The sequence below is a fragment of the Aspergillus heteromorphus genome (genome assembly GCF_003184545.1).
Source record: "Aspergillus heteromorphus CBS 117.55 chromosome Unknown BO70scaffold_11, whole genome shotgun sequence".
NCBI lineage: Eukaryota > Fungi > Ascomycota > Eurotiomycetes > Eurotiales > Aspergillaceae > Aspergillus > Aspergillus heteromorphus.
In genome coordinates, this window is record NW_020290416.1 from 84,351 (window position 1) to 99,950 (window position 15,600).

Genomic DNA, 15,600 nt, shown 5'->3' on the forward strand with positions numbered 1-15,600 from the left:
ACTCTGCTATCAGGGGGGCGGCGTTTCTCCCTTGCAGGTAGTGATGGTGGTGCCGCGAACACCATCCATTCATCCATCCCACCATCCTACCATCCCACCATCCATCCATTCATTCATCCTCGGAGGCGAGATGCTGCGACGGCAGCGGCGGCGGTGACGCTTGCTTGGTGTGATGCCGCGGGGAATAGCGGAGAGGGATGGTTGTCTATCTGGCAGTAGATAATTCAATTCTTCCTCCTTCAAAGAAGAAGAACAGCATACTTCACAAGAGGCGTAGTCTGCAGGTCTGTAAGTCAGTAGTTCTGGACAAACAAGCGCAAGAATGGAGTTGCAGCAGAGGAATTCCAGAAAGTCGATGGACGGCCATCGGACTGGAACTAATAGTCCCACTGCCGCCCGCCGCCTGGGGGAGGGGCCAATCAGAAGGTGTCGATGGGCGGGCGGGCCCTTTCCGTTTTTTGCCATCCCGGGATTCTCTCTCCCTTTTGTTGCTGTTGCTGTTGCTGTTGCTCTCTGCTCTGCTCTACTCTGTCGCATCGTGAGCTTTGCTGCCATCGCCTGCCTCAGCTACTCAAGTAGTCCTCTATCTATCTATCTATCTATCTAGTATTCACTCGTACTCTCTCCCCCGTGGCCCTTCACATCACCTGGCTGTTTGTATTCACTTCTTCCCTCGGGTCCTTGGGGAAAACAAGAAAAAGAGAAGAAGTTTTCCAGCCTCGACTCTCAGGCCATCCCCGAGATCCCTTGATTCTGTGTCTGATTCTGTGTCTCCTCGCGCTCCCTGACACAACAACTCCTCTTACTCTCTCACTCATCCTCATCCTCATTATCATCCTCTTCACTCGCCCTCACTCAATCCCGACCATCTCGTTCTGCTTCTCCCCTCACGCCACCCACACCGGTGCAGAGAAACCGCATCGTCTTTGCCAGTGTTGTGCCTCGCCCGAGCGCTCTCGCCTCTTGGTCCCTCTTGGTCCCTCTCGCCTGTTGTTGTTGCCTTTCCCTTTCCCTTTCCTTTTCCCTTTCCCTTTCCTCTCCTTCTCTCCCCCTCCCTCTCCCTCTCCCTCTCCCTCTTCGCCCCCCCCCCAAAAAATCCAATCCCCCAAACCCAAAACCCAACCAAACCCGTTTTCCCGCCGCCTTGCTGCTATTTTTTGCAACGGCCCCGTCCAGAGCAACCTTGGCCCAGCGATATCTCTTTCAACCTTGCTAGCCGCATCTCGCCCGTTATCAACGCGCTCGCCTTCGTTTCTTCTCTGAACCGCCAGGCCCGCTTGCTTCCTTCATCCCACCCTCCACCCTCCACCCTTCACCCTCCTCCACCCTCCCTCACCCAACCCATCCCTCCCCGCTGGTATCGCGTCCAGATCTCTTCTCCACCAAGTGTCCAAGGCCATTTGGCCTGCTGCCGCTACTTCTTCAACGACTTGCTGGTCTCTAGATTCTGTTTGGTAAGCCGGTGTTCTTCCCTTCCCCTCCGTCGCCGTTCCACCCGCCGCCATCCAGTACCTCCAGCTTGAAAAAAAAAATTTCCCGGGCGCATTGATCACGCGTCGCTGCGATCCCCTTCCCTCCAGCTTCATCTCGCCCTCAACTGCACCGTCTAGACTTTTTTCACTAACCAGACCTCCTCATTGTGACAGCCCATAGACGCCGCGTCATCAGTCGTATTGCTACCGAGCACTCCGCAACGTTTCCCTTCGCGCCTTTCCTTTCTTCTTCCGTTGTCTAAACGCCTGTCTTAATTACCTCTTTCTTCTCTCTTTTTTTTTTCCTTTTCTTTTTCTCCCCCCTCTTCCCTCGTGGTTTTTTCTTCTCTTTTTTTTTTCTCCCTCTCTTTCCCGTCGTCTCGTGGGAGCCGCTGAATCATGGCCGACCAGGAAGTGGATTTGGACTCGATCATCGATAGATTGCTGGAGGTGAGGGGCAGCCGGCCTGGAAAGCAGGTGCAACTGCTGGAATCGGAGATCCGCTATCTTTGCACCAAGGCCAGAGAGATTTTCATCTCCCAGCCGATACTACTTGAATTGGAGGCACCAATCAAGGTAACGTCACCTCTCTCGACCCGCAGGGTCGGGCCATCTGGCCATCTCTGTCGGAAACTAATGCAACGGCGCTTCCCAGATCTGCGGTGATATCCACGGCCAGTACTACGATCTCCTCCGTCTGTTCGAATACGGCGGCTTCCCGCCCGAGGCCAATTACCTCTTCTTGGGTGACTACGTCGACCGTGGCAAGCAGTCGCTCGAGACCATCTGTCTGCTCCTTGCCTACAAGATCAAATACCCCGAGAACTTCTTCGTTCTGCGTGGCAACCACGAGTGCGCGTCCATCAACCGTATCTACGGCTTCTACGATGAGTGCAAGCGCCGCTACAACATCAAGCTGTGGAAGACTTTCACGGATTGCTTCAACTGCCTGCCCATCGCTGCCATCATCGATGAGAAGATCTTCACCATGCACGGCGGTCTCAGCCCCGATCTGAACTCCATGGAGCAGATCCGTCGCGTGATGCGTCCCACTGATGTAAGTGCTCTTTCATTCGCACGAAGGCATCCTTCCGCCTGTTCTTGGTTCCTGTATACCCAAGAATCCTTTGCAACCGAGAAAACTGCCGTCAGGCTCCTCGAAGCTTAAGGCTTCACCTGCTGACGGAAATAGATTCCCGATTGCGGTCTCCTGTGCGATCTCCTGTGGTCCGATCCCGATAAGGACATCACCGGCTGGAGCGAAAACGATCGCGGTGTGTCTTTCACATTCGGTCCGGACGTCGTGTCGCGGTTCCTCCAGAAGCATGATATGGACCTGATATGCCGTGCGCATCAAGTCGTCGAAGATGGCTACGAATTTTTCTCGAAGAGACAGCTGGTCACACTGTTCAGCGCTCCCAACTACTGTGGCGAGTTCGACAACGCTGGTGCAATGATGAGCGTGGACGAGAGTCTCCTTTGTTCCTTCCAGGTAGGCCGCTCAGCCCGATGTGCGCGACATGTGGACGTGTGATTAACAAATCCTTCTCCTGCAGATCTTGAAGCCAGCAGAAAAGAAACAAAAGTACGTTTACGGGGGCATGAGCTCAGGCAGGCCCATCACTCCTCCGCGAAAGCAAAAGAAGAAGTAAGGAATCATACGAGCTTTTCCATGTGCAGCAGGTTCGGGCGGAGATAAGAACGTCATTCATAAGTCCCACAATGTCACACTACACGAGAGACCCAGGCCCCCAGCGACATTCGACGGCCATGCATTTAGACGATCGGAAGCAGCAGTACACCCAGCCGCCCGAGAACCTCCCGACACGCAGTACGGCACAAATCCCTCCGCGCATACCAGACTCCAGCGACCTTGAAGTCCCCTTGTTTTCCCGCTGAATGTGTTTCATTTCTCCATGGAAGGTAGTTTTTTCTGCTCCGAGCAGGGGTTGGTGTTTCTTGATTCTCTTTCCCTTGTTCATCTTCATTCTTCACTTTTCTTTTCTCCTTTTTTTATCGTCTCCCCATTTCTCAATCTTGTGCTGTCCGGATTTCATTTGACCGAGGAAAGAGGGAGCGACGGGCTGCATCTGGTGTTTTTTTCCATATGCGTTTCTTTTTCATCAAAATCTTCCTGTGAGTGTAATGCCAACCAAATAAGCAACGACACGCCCGTGTCTTTCGAACGTCCATGCCATGATCCCCCATCTGCCTTTACTCTCTCTCTCTCTCTACCTCTCTCTTCCGCCCTTGCCCAAATTTAGCCGCCCTGCCTCTTTTCCTGCCAGTCCAGTCTGTCGCTCGCTGCCTACCTCTGGGTGGGTGGCTAGATTGCGCCCGTCTGATCGATCGACGTTCGTCCTGCCTTCCGACCGACCCGACAATTGACAACGCCGAACCCGATCGACCGACCCGACTGCCACGACCGACTACCTACCTACCCATCTCCCAACGTCATCCAGCAAAGAAGCAAGACACAGAAAGAAGGAAAGAAATACAGACAGAAAGGAAAGAAAGACAGATAAGACGACGGACCAGACAAACAGACAGACAGAAAATGGAAAATGAACAATGGACAGACAATGTTATGTTATGCGCTGTGGTATGGTATGGTATGCATAGTATGGTATGGTACGGTACTCTGGGTGCTCTGTGGTGTGGTCTGGTGTGTGCTGTGTGAATGTGTGCTGTGTGAATGTGTGCTCTGTGGTGTGTGATGTGTGATATCTCGGACAGAACGGACAGAACGGACGGATGGACGGACGGACGGACGGACAAAAACCAGAAAAAAAATACATTATTTCAACTCTATTATTTATCTTATCTAAGTACCTGCTTACCTGCTTACCTACCTACCTACCTACCTACCTACCTACCTACCTACCTACCTACCTACCTACCTACCTACCTACCTACCTACCTACCTACCTACCTACCTACCTACCTACGTCATCGACACTCTTCTGGGCTGTGATTTTTTTTTTTGTTTTTGTTTTTGTTTTTGTATTTGGGTGGGTGAGTGAATGGGTTTCGGTTGGGATAGGGATGGGAATGTGTGTGTGTGTGGACGTCGGTGGTGAGAGGTTGATGGTGATGGTGATGGTGATGGTGAAGTGTATTTTATGTGTATTATAGATTTTAGGCTGTTTTTATTACACTACACTACACTACTTACCTACTTACCTATTTACCTACTTACCTATTTACCTATTTACCTACTTACCTATTTACCTATTTACCTACTTACCTATTTACCTAACTAGGCAATTTGTCTTCCTAAGTCTGGCCCGAGTTTGGTAGTCTTGGGGGTGCAGGTGCAGTTAGGTGAAGTGTGTGTTGTGTTGTGTAGTTAGCTTTGTGGTTAGGTGTTAGTTTCTATAACAATGTGTAGTGTAGCTAGCTATATAGAGTAATACAAATAACCAACCAACCATATGGGAATGGAATGTAAATCTAAGATAACTACCACTTATTATGTTATGTATGTTTGTGGAGCGGGTATGATTCAAGATTCAAATTGAGCTAGAGAGAGCCAAGCTAAGCTGAGATATGGAGATATAGACGGACAGACAACGACAACGGTTAAGTTAAAAAAAGAAAGCGAACCAGGAGGGAGTAAGCGAGCAAGCAGACATCCATTGAATTGACTGGCTGGCTGGCTGGCTGCCTACCTGATTGACTGGCTAACTGACTGACTATTATAGCAAGTAGAGGGATTGATTGATTGATTGATTGAGATTGAGGTGGGTGGGTAGGTCGAGATATATGGATTTCTTCCTCTTCCCTGTGCGTGGAGAAGAATCCATTCAGGATGAGGAGGGTGATAGGGGAGAGGGAGGGAAGGACAAGTATAGCTATGTCAGGTGGAAGAAACAGGATAGGATGAATGGATGGATATATCGAGTCAATGAGCAACAGGCGGTAAATAGCTAGCTAGCTGGCGAGCCAGCCAACTTAAACGTATTGAGACAGCCACCTAATACCCTCGCCGTATCCTATAGAAAACAAACAACAATTAGCCTACTGCATCACAAGACATCCATCACACCCAGTGGGCAGGAAAATAAAAAAAAAAGAAAGGAAGCAAACATACCCTGTCTCATCACAACACTGCACATGAACACCTCAATAGGCCGGATACCCTCGAGAGGGACCTTGCCCTTGCCCGTAGTCTGGTACAGACCCAACTGGTGGCGGAGCTCGTCCTCGCTGACGGCATCCGGGTGGTCGATCTTGTTTCCGAGGATCAGGAAGGGAACCTTGGCCAGCTCCTCCATGGCCAGGAGGGCGTCCAGCTCGGCCTTGGACTCGGGGAATCGCTCGTGGTCCTTGGCGTCGACCAGGAACACGATTCCGCTGACTTCGGGGAAGTAGTCCTTCCAGAGACGACGGGCTGAGGGTTTCCTTATTTAGTGTCTTCTTTATCTTGAGAGAGCTTTTTAAATCGCCCTTGGGTATAGAGACTCACCCTGCTGGTGACCACCCAGATCGAAGGTCGTGAAGCGGTTGTTGCCGATGGCGAGTTCTTCGGACGCTGTGGTTGTTCTTGTGTCAGTTCACTCTTCGCGAAACCCTTCTCCCTCTCTTTTTTATCCCGAGATCGCATGTTCGCGGTCCATGACAGAGGTAGGTAGGTGTATACATACTCGGGTGAGCAGTCGGCTGAAGGACGGCGACGCGGTCATTCTAAACACCCAAGAGTTAGCCTTGTCGCGCACTCACTCCCAATCATCATCTCAACCCCATCCCTATCCCATGGCTCATATCCCTGCCGTGCGTGTGTGCGTGCGTGCGTGTATGCGTGTTTGCCCTTGCGATCATCTCCATCATACGACCCCCACCGACACTCCCACCGACGCCGACACCGCCACACCACACCACACACAGCAGACCCTCACCCTCACCACATCGCCCTCCGTCCAGAACATGGCATGATATCTTCACATACCTTCAACATGTGCAGAAGGGTCGTCTTTCCAGCATTATCGAGACCGAGGAAGAGGAGCTTGGCGTGCTTGTTGAGCAGGCCCAGGGAGGCCAGGACATCGTAGACTATTTATTCGGAGAAGCCAGGTCAGCACCGCACCGGACAATCCAAACCAATCCAAATCACAGAAAAGAAAACAGTCGATAGTCGAGCATCGAACAAACAACCATCAACCATCAACCATCGAGGGAAGTGAGTGTATGTTGCCGACCGACCGACCGACCGACCGACCGACCGATCGAGAAGTGTCGGGGTCGGGCCAAATCAGCGGAATGGAAGTCAGGAAGGCAGACGGCAAAACAAGAAACGCAAAGCAAGCACCTACACCAGTTAATGATCCACATGGTGGCGAGGAGTCAAAACCGCAGAGGAGGACGGGTCTGGGGGATCGTCTAGCAAGCCAAAGGGCGGGTTGGGCGCTGGAGATAAGAGCGAGCGAGCGGGCGAGCAAGCAGGAGAAGGAGACAGGTTGCGGTGCGTGGTGGCCGGCCGGCGGATGGACAGTTGACGTTGGACGTTGGGGGACTTTCGCTTGCCGGCCGCTTAGGACAACTAGCCGAGCGCTAAAGCCAAGACAGACCAAGACAACGCAGCCGCGGCGGGAGATCTGCCGCGACCATCATTTATTAGCTACCTGTTGCCTATACACTACTTTTCTTTTGTTTTCTTTTTTTTTTTTTTTTTTAGATAATCATGATGATGCCATTTTGTTCATTCATTCAGTCACACTCGTCATTCCTATCTACATCTTCGCAATGAAAGCAAAGGGTATACGCGCAACAATCCGCCCTCCATGCAACCCAGGCTAACCGAGCAATGATCCCGACCAAACACACTCACACACACCCGCTTCACAAGACACGGGTAAAAATGTAGTTAAAAAAAAGATAAAAAAAAAAGAGAAAGAGAAAAGGAATAAACACATATGTATAGTCAAAGAGAAAGGAAGGGAAGGGAAGAGAAAAGGGTAGAAAAGAACAACCGCCCTGGAAATGCAGACAGGAGCCTTCCGTGCGAATAGAATCCCGTGGGACACGTGGGAATGAACAATAATAGTAACATCGAAAAAAAAAAAAGTAAACACGGTGCATGGCGAATCACGCTCATCTGAAATTTGTACACCACGTCGATCCACTGGTCTTCGGAAAACCGGGCAACTGAGGAGTGATAAGGAAATTTCGAAATATGTACAAGAAGACGCGATGCCGCTGGAAATGTCGGTCTAAACAGATAGGACGAGCTGGGCGCTTTCTCCAACGCCGTAAGCTCTGCACCTCTCAGCAACTTCGAGGCCAAGCTCCTTCATCCGTTCAGCACCCTTTCCGCGGATCGGTCGCCGCTCCATCTGCTCTTTGGCAGCTTTGCGGCAGTGTTGGCGCCAGAACTTCTCCTTCCGTTTCTGTCGCTTTTTCTCCAGACCCTCGACGATGTCGATGGGACCTCGGGTGTGCACCTCGCGGGTGCGGGAGGATTCGCGCTCCGACTCCTGGACGGGGACGATGCCAGACCATCGGTGGGACTTGTCCAGGCTGGTAAAGAAGGGGTTGGGCGTCCGGGGCAGCGACTTGGTACGAGTCATGGAAGGGCGTTGCACCAATTCGCTGATGTTGAGCCCCTGAGGCCGGAGGCTAGGGACCTCCTCCACGGACGCCAGGTTGTCGTTCGAGGATCGCAGCTTCATCGGTGGTGGCGGGGACCGGAGCCGTCTAGGCGACGAACGCCCGTGTCGGCGAGGCGGGGGAGATACCATGCGTCTAGGAGACGCCCGAGGAGACGCCTTTCTGCCGTAGTCTCCACCGGTTCTTCCCCGGGGTCCTTCCTCCATCACGTCGTCTTCCTCGTCGTCCTCCTCGTCCACATCGTCATTGTCTTCAGGGTCCGAGGTAGGGAAACTGGGGTCAATGTCCTGGGGAATGAGGATCTGCTTCGAGAGACGACGTTGTTCGATGCAGGATTTATAAGCAGCCTCCAAGGGCCGATCTTCGTCGAAGGTTCCACAGACGAAGTCCGTGCTGTCAGGAAGGTTAGGTGTACCGGGGCGCAGGATTGGGATCTTAACAGGAGATCTGGCCTTGCCAGCGAAAGCCGGTGACCATCTGCGCTGTTGACGCCCTTCGTTGACAGAGTCGAAGGACGTGTTCGAGTCGCGACGGCTGAAAGGCTGACGGGGAATGTCGACCGTCTGAGGGCTGGTGGCGGCAGTAGTGCTGGTGGGGGCCCAGAATTCATACTCCGAGCCATCGTCACTCTCATCTGACTCCGCAAAGCCAGCTTCGTTGTCCGATTCATTCCCGTCGTCCGAAGAGAAGTCGTGCACGGTCGAGTCGTCATCAGAATCATCCTCAGCATCGTCTTCTTCCTCGAGCGCCTCCTCCTCGGCTTCCTCCCCAAGCTTCCTGATAGCAATCTCTTTCTTCATGCAATCACTCAGAGTGATCTTTTCCGTGTATTCGCCGGATTTGGTGACCCATTCGTCATCCTCTTCGACGGAACTGGCAAATTCGTGGAACCGTGTGGCCTCGGACTCCTCAAACTTTCCCAGACCCTTCGTGGGGACACCCCGACGTTCGATTGGTGCCTGTTCTTGAGAGACCGTCTTGGCCGGGGAGGGCGCAGTCTTCTCCGGAGAGGCTTTGCGTGCAACAGGGGCGGGTGAACAGCGAAGACGTGCCCTGCAACCGGCGCCACGAATTGGCGATCGCTCCCTGCGAGACTCGGGGTCCCGTGCAGGACAAACAAAGGTGAGAACGGTCTTCCGCTTGGGTTCAGTCGGTGTCGGGCTGGCATCGTTCTTTGAGGTGGATCGCTGCGGCGAGGGGGTCTGCGGCTTCTCCTCGGTCTTCCGTCCGCAGGCGAAGCTGATGCAGCGCTTGCGTCCAAGGTTGGCCTCAACAGTCGACTCGCCGGCTTCCACGGCCTCAGCCTTCCTCTTGTCACCCATCGAAGATGGCTTGCTGGCGAGGTGAGAGGACGTTGGCGGGCTCGGGGTGTTGGAGAGGGACGGGCTTGTGAGACCGCCGTCGCTGGTCAGCTCGGCCGTCGAGATGCCGCTGATGTTGGTGTAGGTGTAGGAGCGGTGGAAGGAGTAGTCGCGGGAGGACGAGTGCTGGTCGGAGGGGCTCAGCGGGGGGCTGTTCTTGAGGGCACGGGTGAGCAGAGACTCCTTCCGGTCCGTCATAGCGGTGGGGGATTTGACGTAAACGCATCCGTCATCCATAGTCATCGAGGTATTCAAGAACCGATGATCAGGGGGCTCATCAATGTCCTCAGCCATGTCTGCTTCCTGAGGGACAGACTTGCTGGACTGATGAGGAGAGAGCAGCATCTTCAACAGACTGTGGATTGAGGCAAATGGTCGTTCACCACGCAAATGTGCCATCCCTTCTTGGATTAGGTATATTAATAGTGAGAGGGAGGCCAGAGTCAGTCGGTAAGAGAGGAGGTGGTGGTGGTGAGGTAGGTAGGGTAAGTGGGGAGCCGGGTGGTATATGATGGAGTGACTCGAGGTGTATAGTAGTGGCGGTAAGTAGGTTGGCGGGTTTCAAGCAGATGGCGGGGGGTGGGAGAGGATATTAAAGAATAATTGCATCAATCTAGGATGAAAGAAGAAGATGCTCTCTTGTTATTGATCAATAGTACCACTGATCAACCCAGAGGGCGGTAATAAAGGTGTCCTTAGCAGGACGACGATTGTCATGATATAGAACACATGGTGTGGTAGGCGAGGAGCACGGAGGTAAAGTAATTAGGTCAAAAGAAGAGGAGAGCGTCAGGTATGCGGCCAAGAGACGGACATACGCCTTCTTCAGAGATTGGCAGCTCAAAGAGCGCCAGAAGAAGAAGACGCGTCGAAAGAGTTTCGCAGGTGCAATGTGTTGGCAGTGCTAGGTGGGATTGAGATGGAGAGAAGGAATGTGTAGAAGATCGGAAAATAAAAAGTAATTAAGGAGGGGGGTGGAAAGGCGAAATGCGAATTCCCGAAAATCAAAAATCAAAAAAAGAAAATTAAAAAATTAAAAAAATCGAATAAAAAGTCATTTGGGGGTAAGTAGCAGAGAGGGTACAGGTACCGTAAAGATGGTACCGTGTATGGACGGCGTATTCTTTTCCTCTGCCTGTCCTCGATCACCGGGGCGGGTAAAAAGACTCAGCAGTAATGACGATGTGCAGGGTAAAGTCCAACCGTGATGGGGGGCGGGAGAGCACCGCCAGGTTCAGGTGGTGATTTTTTGGTGGGAAGCAGAGACTGACCGGGTTAGGGTGGTGGGCAGTGGTGGGCGGCGGCGGCACAGTGGTCAGGAGTGGTTGCCACACTGTCTGGCACGGCAGGGTAAGCCGAAGGAGGGCAGCGCACCACCAGAAAATAAAAAAAGGGTAAAGCGTAAAAAAAAAAAAAAAAAAAGGGAAAAAGACAGACACCACACCCATTCATTACCCACGATTACAATTTCGGATCTTCTCTGGGGCTTCTTTCCCTCCTTCTGCAGCCGGCTTAGAGACGCTCGGTCCAACCAACCCCGCCAAGCCTAGACCCACCCTGGCGTTTTTCTCGCCAAATCGATGCACGCTGTTCGGTTCCTGCGGCTACGTGACGCTGGTCGGTACCGTACGGTGGTAAGATTGCTAGGTAAGGTAAGTACCGAACGTGGAATACGGCCGTTGCCAAAACAGCAGGAGGGCTGAAGCAAAGGAAACAGGCAGAGGGACGAACATCCAAGGAAGAAAGAGCCATGCCAAAGGATGGCGTAGAATCGTGGATCGCATTGTCCGTCCAGCTGCGGGATGACCGTTTTCCTTTGAGGTCCTGGACCTATTTCCATCAGGCGTCACCGGGTTCTGTTACAAGCCGGTTTCATCCACGGGGCAAGGCAGCGCCGAAGAGACAAAAGCAAAAGACTATGAGGCATTTTGGAGGTTGGCTACCAAGGCAGGCTAAGCTCGAGTTCGATGTTCTTACTAACCCGGTCAGTCCAAACCCATCCCAGACCTGCTGCTGCCAAAGCTATCTACGGAGTAACTACACACTATTTCTTGGAGAGGACCGAAAAGTTGTTAGTGGTGGTGGTGGAATGATGGGGAACTCGCAAGTAAGGGGCTCTCCATCTCTTCTAGAACATGTACCACGAAGGGAATATTATTTTATCTGATCGGAATGTGATACAAATCTCGAGGGAGAGTTCCAGACAGCGAATAACGGAGGTACTCTGTAGTCTACAGTAAGGAGGAGAGAAGGGGGATGACCCCCACGAGGACACGACAGGGCCCGGGCAGGCATCATGGCGGCACGAGCTGCGACCGACTCTCGTAGCCTCTCCCTTCCCTTCCCTTCCCGACCGTCGGGGCGGGTAATGCCAGGGTAATTACAAGGGCCAGGACGGCAAGCTGACCCGACAACTGACAGAAGAAGGGCGACAAAAGGCCGTCGGAGTCGCGCCGAAGCCGTCTCATTTTTTTCCCTTTTCTCTCTCGCTTTTTCCCCTCGTATTAATAATATTAGCAAGTAGTAGTAGCGCGCTGGATCTAGTCCGGTTTCAGCCTAGGCGATCCCTCTCCGCTTACTCATGCTCGCATTCGCGCCGCGCAGTTATGCGCCGTCTCGCTTGTGCGGGGACGTGAAGAAAGCCGTGGTCGCTTTTCTCGGCGCCGGTCGCAAGACTCAGTCAGTCCTCGACTCTTCAATCATAGTGCCACCGATCAGTTCTCGGCGCGCCTCATTCTTGCGTCTTGAGCACAACAATTCTACAAAATAGATGCTGTCCTTCCCCCTGCTGGCGGCTCGAGAGGTTATTGCTCGAGATTTCAATAACAATGCTTGGTATTTCTTGTCATTGCTCACTATTGCCTTGGCCGAAACGCTCCCTGGCCGGGCCTGATTCCAGTCGTTCCTGATCCGGCAAGCGATGCTCTTGGCCCTGTGACGTAGGGCTGCCCCTAGTCATGCTGTGTCACCGCGGTGCTTGAAGGTTATCTCAGTTCTGAAGCAGACCGACTGTACTCGTGCAATGGACATCTGCAGCCCGGCTACAATCTCAGTTACAATTGTAGAAGCCCACTGCACTTGCAGGCAAGAGAAGTCTTGACGAAGCTGCCCAGCTTTCTCGGACCGACCACTCGCGCTCGTCCCTCGATATGAATGACGCCGTGAGATCTCGGCCTCCTTAAACTACTCTAGCTTTCCTACTACTACTACCTTCCCTACCCCAAAATACTACATCTCAACGCCCCCCCCCTCCCGATGAACCACGGTGAAATTCCCCGTCATGACGCTGTCGAGTCCCGGAGAGTTCAGGAGGTTACAGCGCAGTGCAATGGCACCAGCTGGCTTTCATGTCCGGGGACTGCCACGCTGAACTCTCTGGGTTAGCTCCGATAGCCGTTCCCTAGGTAAGATGGTACCTAGATCGGTCCAGGGATTCAGGAGTATATTGGAACCTCCAGCCATGGCGTCGACGACCTGTCGATAGAAGTCTGGACATTCCTGGCCGGCGAACACTGCCACTGAGGGATCGGGGCGGAATGGCCATCAATGTCTGGGCGGGAATAGTTGGCTCTTGGCTGTACGACCTCAGGATCACGACCGTGATGATCGGTCCTGCCAGAAATAACCACCGCAGTAGAGCCGATCTGATCCGAGCTAAGGGATGCAAATAAGGCCCGGGGCTAGTCATGGATGGTGGATGATGGATCTTTATTGTTCAATGGAATGCCCAAGAGTCAAGACAAGACAAAACAATTGACCCTTCCTATCTATCTAGTTGACAATCTACCAGTTCTTACTCCACAATGATCATCCCAGGGATGAGGGCACTGGCAGGAAGCAACCACAATAGAGTTCAGATTTCAAGAACATGTCAGTCGGTCAGTTCTCCTGTCTGCCCTAGTGCTCCTTAGCCTGACTTTAGGCATGGGATGACGAGAATGGCGAAGCCGTGGCCGTGCCGCCGGGGTGGTGGTGGTGTTGGTGGTGGTGGTAGTGGTGGTGAGGATCGTATCCATACATACCGGCATGCCCTCATACATACGCCGTACAGGCGCCGTACATGCGCCAAGCGCCCCCCAAATACATGAATCGCCGTCCAAAGAACCGGAGCGATTGAATCCCCGATCCCATCCTTCAGGCGATCGTGCCGTCTTTCCCAGATGGGGGAGCGGGGAGATTGGGAAGAAAGCAGGCAGTCTGGTGATGAGCGAGGGTTCCATGCCCGACGATGACTGAGAGAGCAAAGAGAAGCGGTCAACAAAAAACCCACGACCCGGTTCGGTTTTCCGGGTCCCTCAGTCGGTTATGACTGACAGGCGGTGGTTCGGATGGGGCACAGTTGGGTTAGCAGCGAGTAGATAGGCTGCGATCCCCCCAGCGGGCCCGCCAGACCGGGCCCCCATCGAACGCCCGCCCGTCCATCATCCAATTCCAATCCCCGGTCGCTGAGGAACCAACCCGCCTCGCCGGCCGCGAAGTTCTGGGACAAGCTTCGTGCGATTCAGGGATACCCCCACTCGGTACCATGGCTTTGCTCCATCATCATCATCACCACCATCATCATCATCATGGCTGCTCACGCTTGCTCCGGGAGATGCAGCTGCCCATACATACGCACCGCAGCCAATCCCGGCGCCTGTCGGGCATGTTGTTCTTGCTGCTGTTTGGCTCGTGTGCCCGCTGCCCGCTGCCCGCTGCCTCAATCAGGGCCGACTCCAACCGCAGCCAGTCATCTTGTCTCTGGCTGCCTTGACCACTGTTGCTACTGCTGCTACCGCTGCCACTACTGCAGTGCCCTGCTGGAGTCTGGAGACTAGCCTGGCTGTCGTGTGTTGAGTGTTGACTTTTTGGCTTTGGACTCCGTCTCCGTACTTTGCCCTTTGCCCGTACGAACCAACGGGGTCGGCCCATCCAACTCCAACGATCCTGGTCCTGGCCCCGATCCTGGCCCTGTTGCTGCTGCTGATGCCTTTACGTCTTACGACTCACTCACGACTCCGGTTACCCGTTCGGGTCAACCGGCCCTGAACCCCATGCTTGAAGCTTGAGCTTGAGCTTGCGCAGCTTGTCTAGTGTCTACTGTCCGTCCGTCCATCCATCCGTCCGCTGTAGGCCTGTACAGTCGCAGTAGCAGTAGCAGTACATGCAATGTGCATATACGGACATGGACATGGACATGGATGAAGGGAAGTTTCATCAAGGTTACACACATCGGACATCCGGTGCGTTTACAATAGAGACTACCTTTACTGACTGACAATGGCGAGAAGAGGGTACGACCAACCCCATTGTTCTCAAAACATACCTACTACCTACCTAGGTAGTATCTAGTTCCTTTCAATGTCTCACTCCCCTCACTCACTCACTCACTCATTCACTCACATAACAACCATCTACATCTACGTCTATCGATCTGTCGATCTATTATCCACATCTCCTCCATCTTTAAATCTTTATAAACTTTATACTTCACACTACCAAGCCCTGTAGAGTCCATCTATAATCTAAATATATCCCAGCCCAACGAACGATAGATACATATGATCAACGATCGCAACTCAAATTAACTAACTAGATGAGATGGTGCTAGATTCTAGGTAGGTAGAGAGAGAGCCACCATCGCAAATAAACTCCGACCGTCGACGGGGTAAAAACCATAATTCCGGTGTAGCTCTTGCTGTACATTGCATGTAAGTAGGTAGGTAGGTAGGTGTGTGTGGGTATCTAACTCAACTACGGAGTACGTACCTACGGAGTATGTCCTTAGAAGGTAAGGTAAGTAGTTAGTAAGTAGGCAGGCAGGCAGGCTCGTGGACGCCGGCCGGGCGGCGCGCGCAAACCTTCCTTCATTCAATTCAAACCTTGCAAGCTGCAATGCATCAAGTGACAAAAGCTTGGATGGGTGGATGGATGGATTATCCCGGGGTAAATTAGACGGCAAAAGAGGCAACGGGAGGGAAGTAAGTAAGCAAACAAGCAAACAAACAAACCAGGATGACAAAAATACTGTGCTTGAATACGGGGCGGGCGCAAGAGGGAGAGAGAGAAACTTAGAAGAAGAGAGAAAGAGGGTCTGGGAGGGTCTTCTTTCTGGTCAGGCAGGCAGGGCTGGCTGTCATCACCACCAACCACCAACCACCAACCACCAACCCACCACTTAC

At 52.9% G+C, this 15,600-nt stretch overlaps 4 protein-coding genes across 4 annotated transcripts; 2 read left to right on the forward strand and 2 right to left on the reverse strand.

Annotated features, from left to right (window-relative positions):
- Positions 1-1,871: 1,871 nt before the first annotated feature.
- On the forward strand, positions 1,872-3,280 carry glcA (type 1 serine/threonine-protein phosphatase catalytic subunit GLC7; the record flags this gene model as incomplete). The annotated part of the gene is made up of 4 exons (XM_025547072.1): positions 1,872-2,048; positions 2,128-2,529; positions 2,665-2,964; positions 3,029-3,280. The coding sequence occupies 4 exons, from the start codon at positions 1,872-1,874 to the stop codon at positions 3,122-3,124; spliced, it is 975 nt and encodes a 324-aa protein (XP_025399555.1). The 3' UTR covers positions 3,125-3,280.
- A 1,692-nt stretch (positions 3,281-4,972) lies between these two features.
- On the reverse strand, positions 4,973-6,803 carry sar1 (Arf family GTPase SAR1; the record flags this gene model as incomplete). The annotated part of the gene is made up of 6 exons (XM_025548024.1): positions 4,973-5,467; positions 5,566-5,865; positions 5,941-6,006; positions 6,119-6,158; positions 6,421-6,524; positions 6,785-6,803. The coding sequence occupies 6 exons, from the start codon at positions 6,801-6,803 to the stop codon at positions 5,427-5,429; spliced, it is 570 nt and encodes a 189-aa protein (XP_025399556.1). The 3' UTR covers positions 4,973-5,426.
- Positions 6,804-7,681: 878 nt separating this feature from the next.
- On the reverse strand, positions 7,682-9,733 carry BO70DRAFT_396089 (DUF2457 domain-containing protein; the record flags this gene model as incomplete). Its single annotated transcript, XM_025546588.1, has 1 exon — positions 7,682-9,733. One exon carries the CDS (start codon positions 9,731-9,733, stop codon positions 7,682-7,684), a length of 2,052 nt encoding a protein of 683 aa, XP_025399557.1.
- Positions 9,734-10,895: 1,162 nt separating this feature from the next.
- On the forward strand, positions 10,896-11,655 carry BO70DRAFT_361756 (uncharacterized protein). The gene is made up of 3 exons (XM_025543116.1): positions 10,896-11,091; positions 11,157-11,373; positions 11,429-11,655. The coding sequence occupies exons 1-3, from the start codon at positions 11,020-11,022 to the stop codon at positions 11,530-11,532; spliced, it is 393 nt and encodes a 130-aa protein (XP_025399558.1). The 5' UTR covers positions 10,896-11,019; the 3' UTR covers positions 11,533-11,655.
- Positions 11,656-15,600: the final 3,945 nt, after the last annotated feature.

Coding starts and splice junctions, on each gene's coding strand:
- BO70DRAFT_361756 (XM_025543116.1), top strand. CDS start 11,020: ATGCACGCTGTTCGGTTCCTGCGGCTACGTGACGCTGGTCGGTACCGT. Junction 11,092..11,156: donor TGGTAAGATTGCTAGGTAAG/GTAAGTACCGAA, acceptor CAAAGGAAACAG/GCAGAGGGACGAACATCCAA. Junction 11,374..11,428: donor GACTATGAGGCATTTTGGAG/GTTGGCTACCAA, acceptor TAACCCGGTCAG/TCCAAACCCATCCCAGACCT.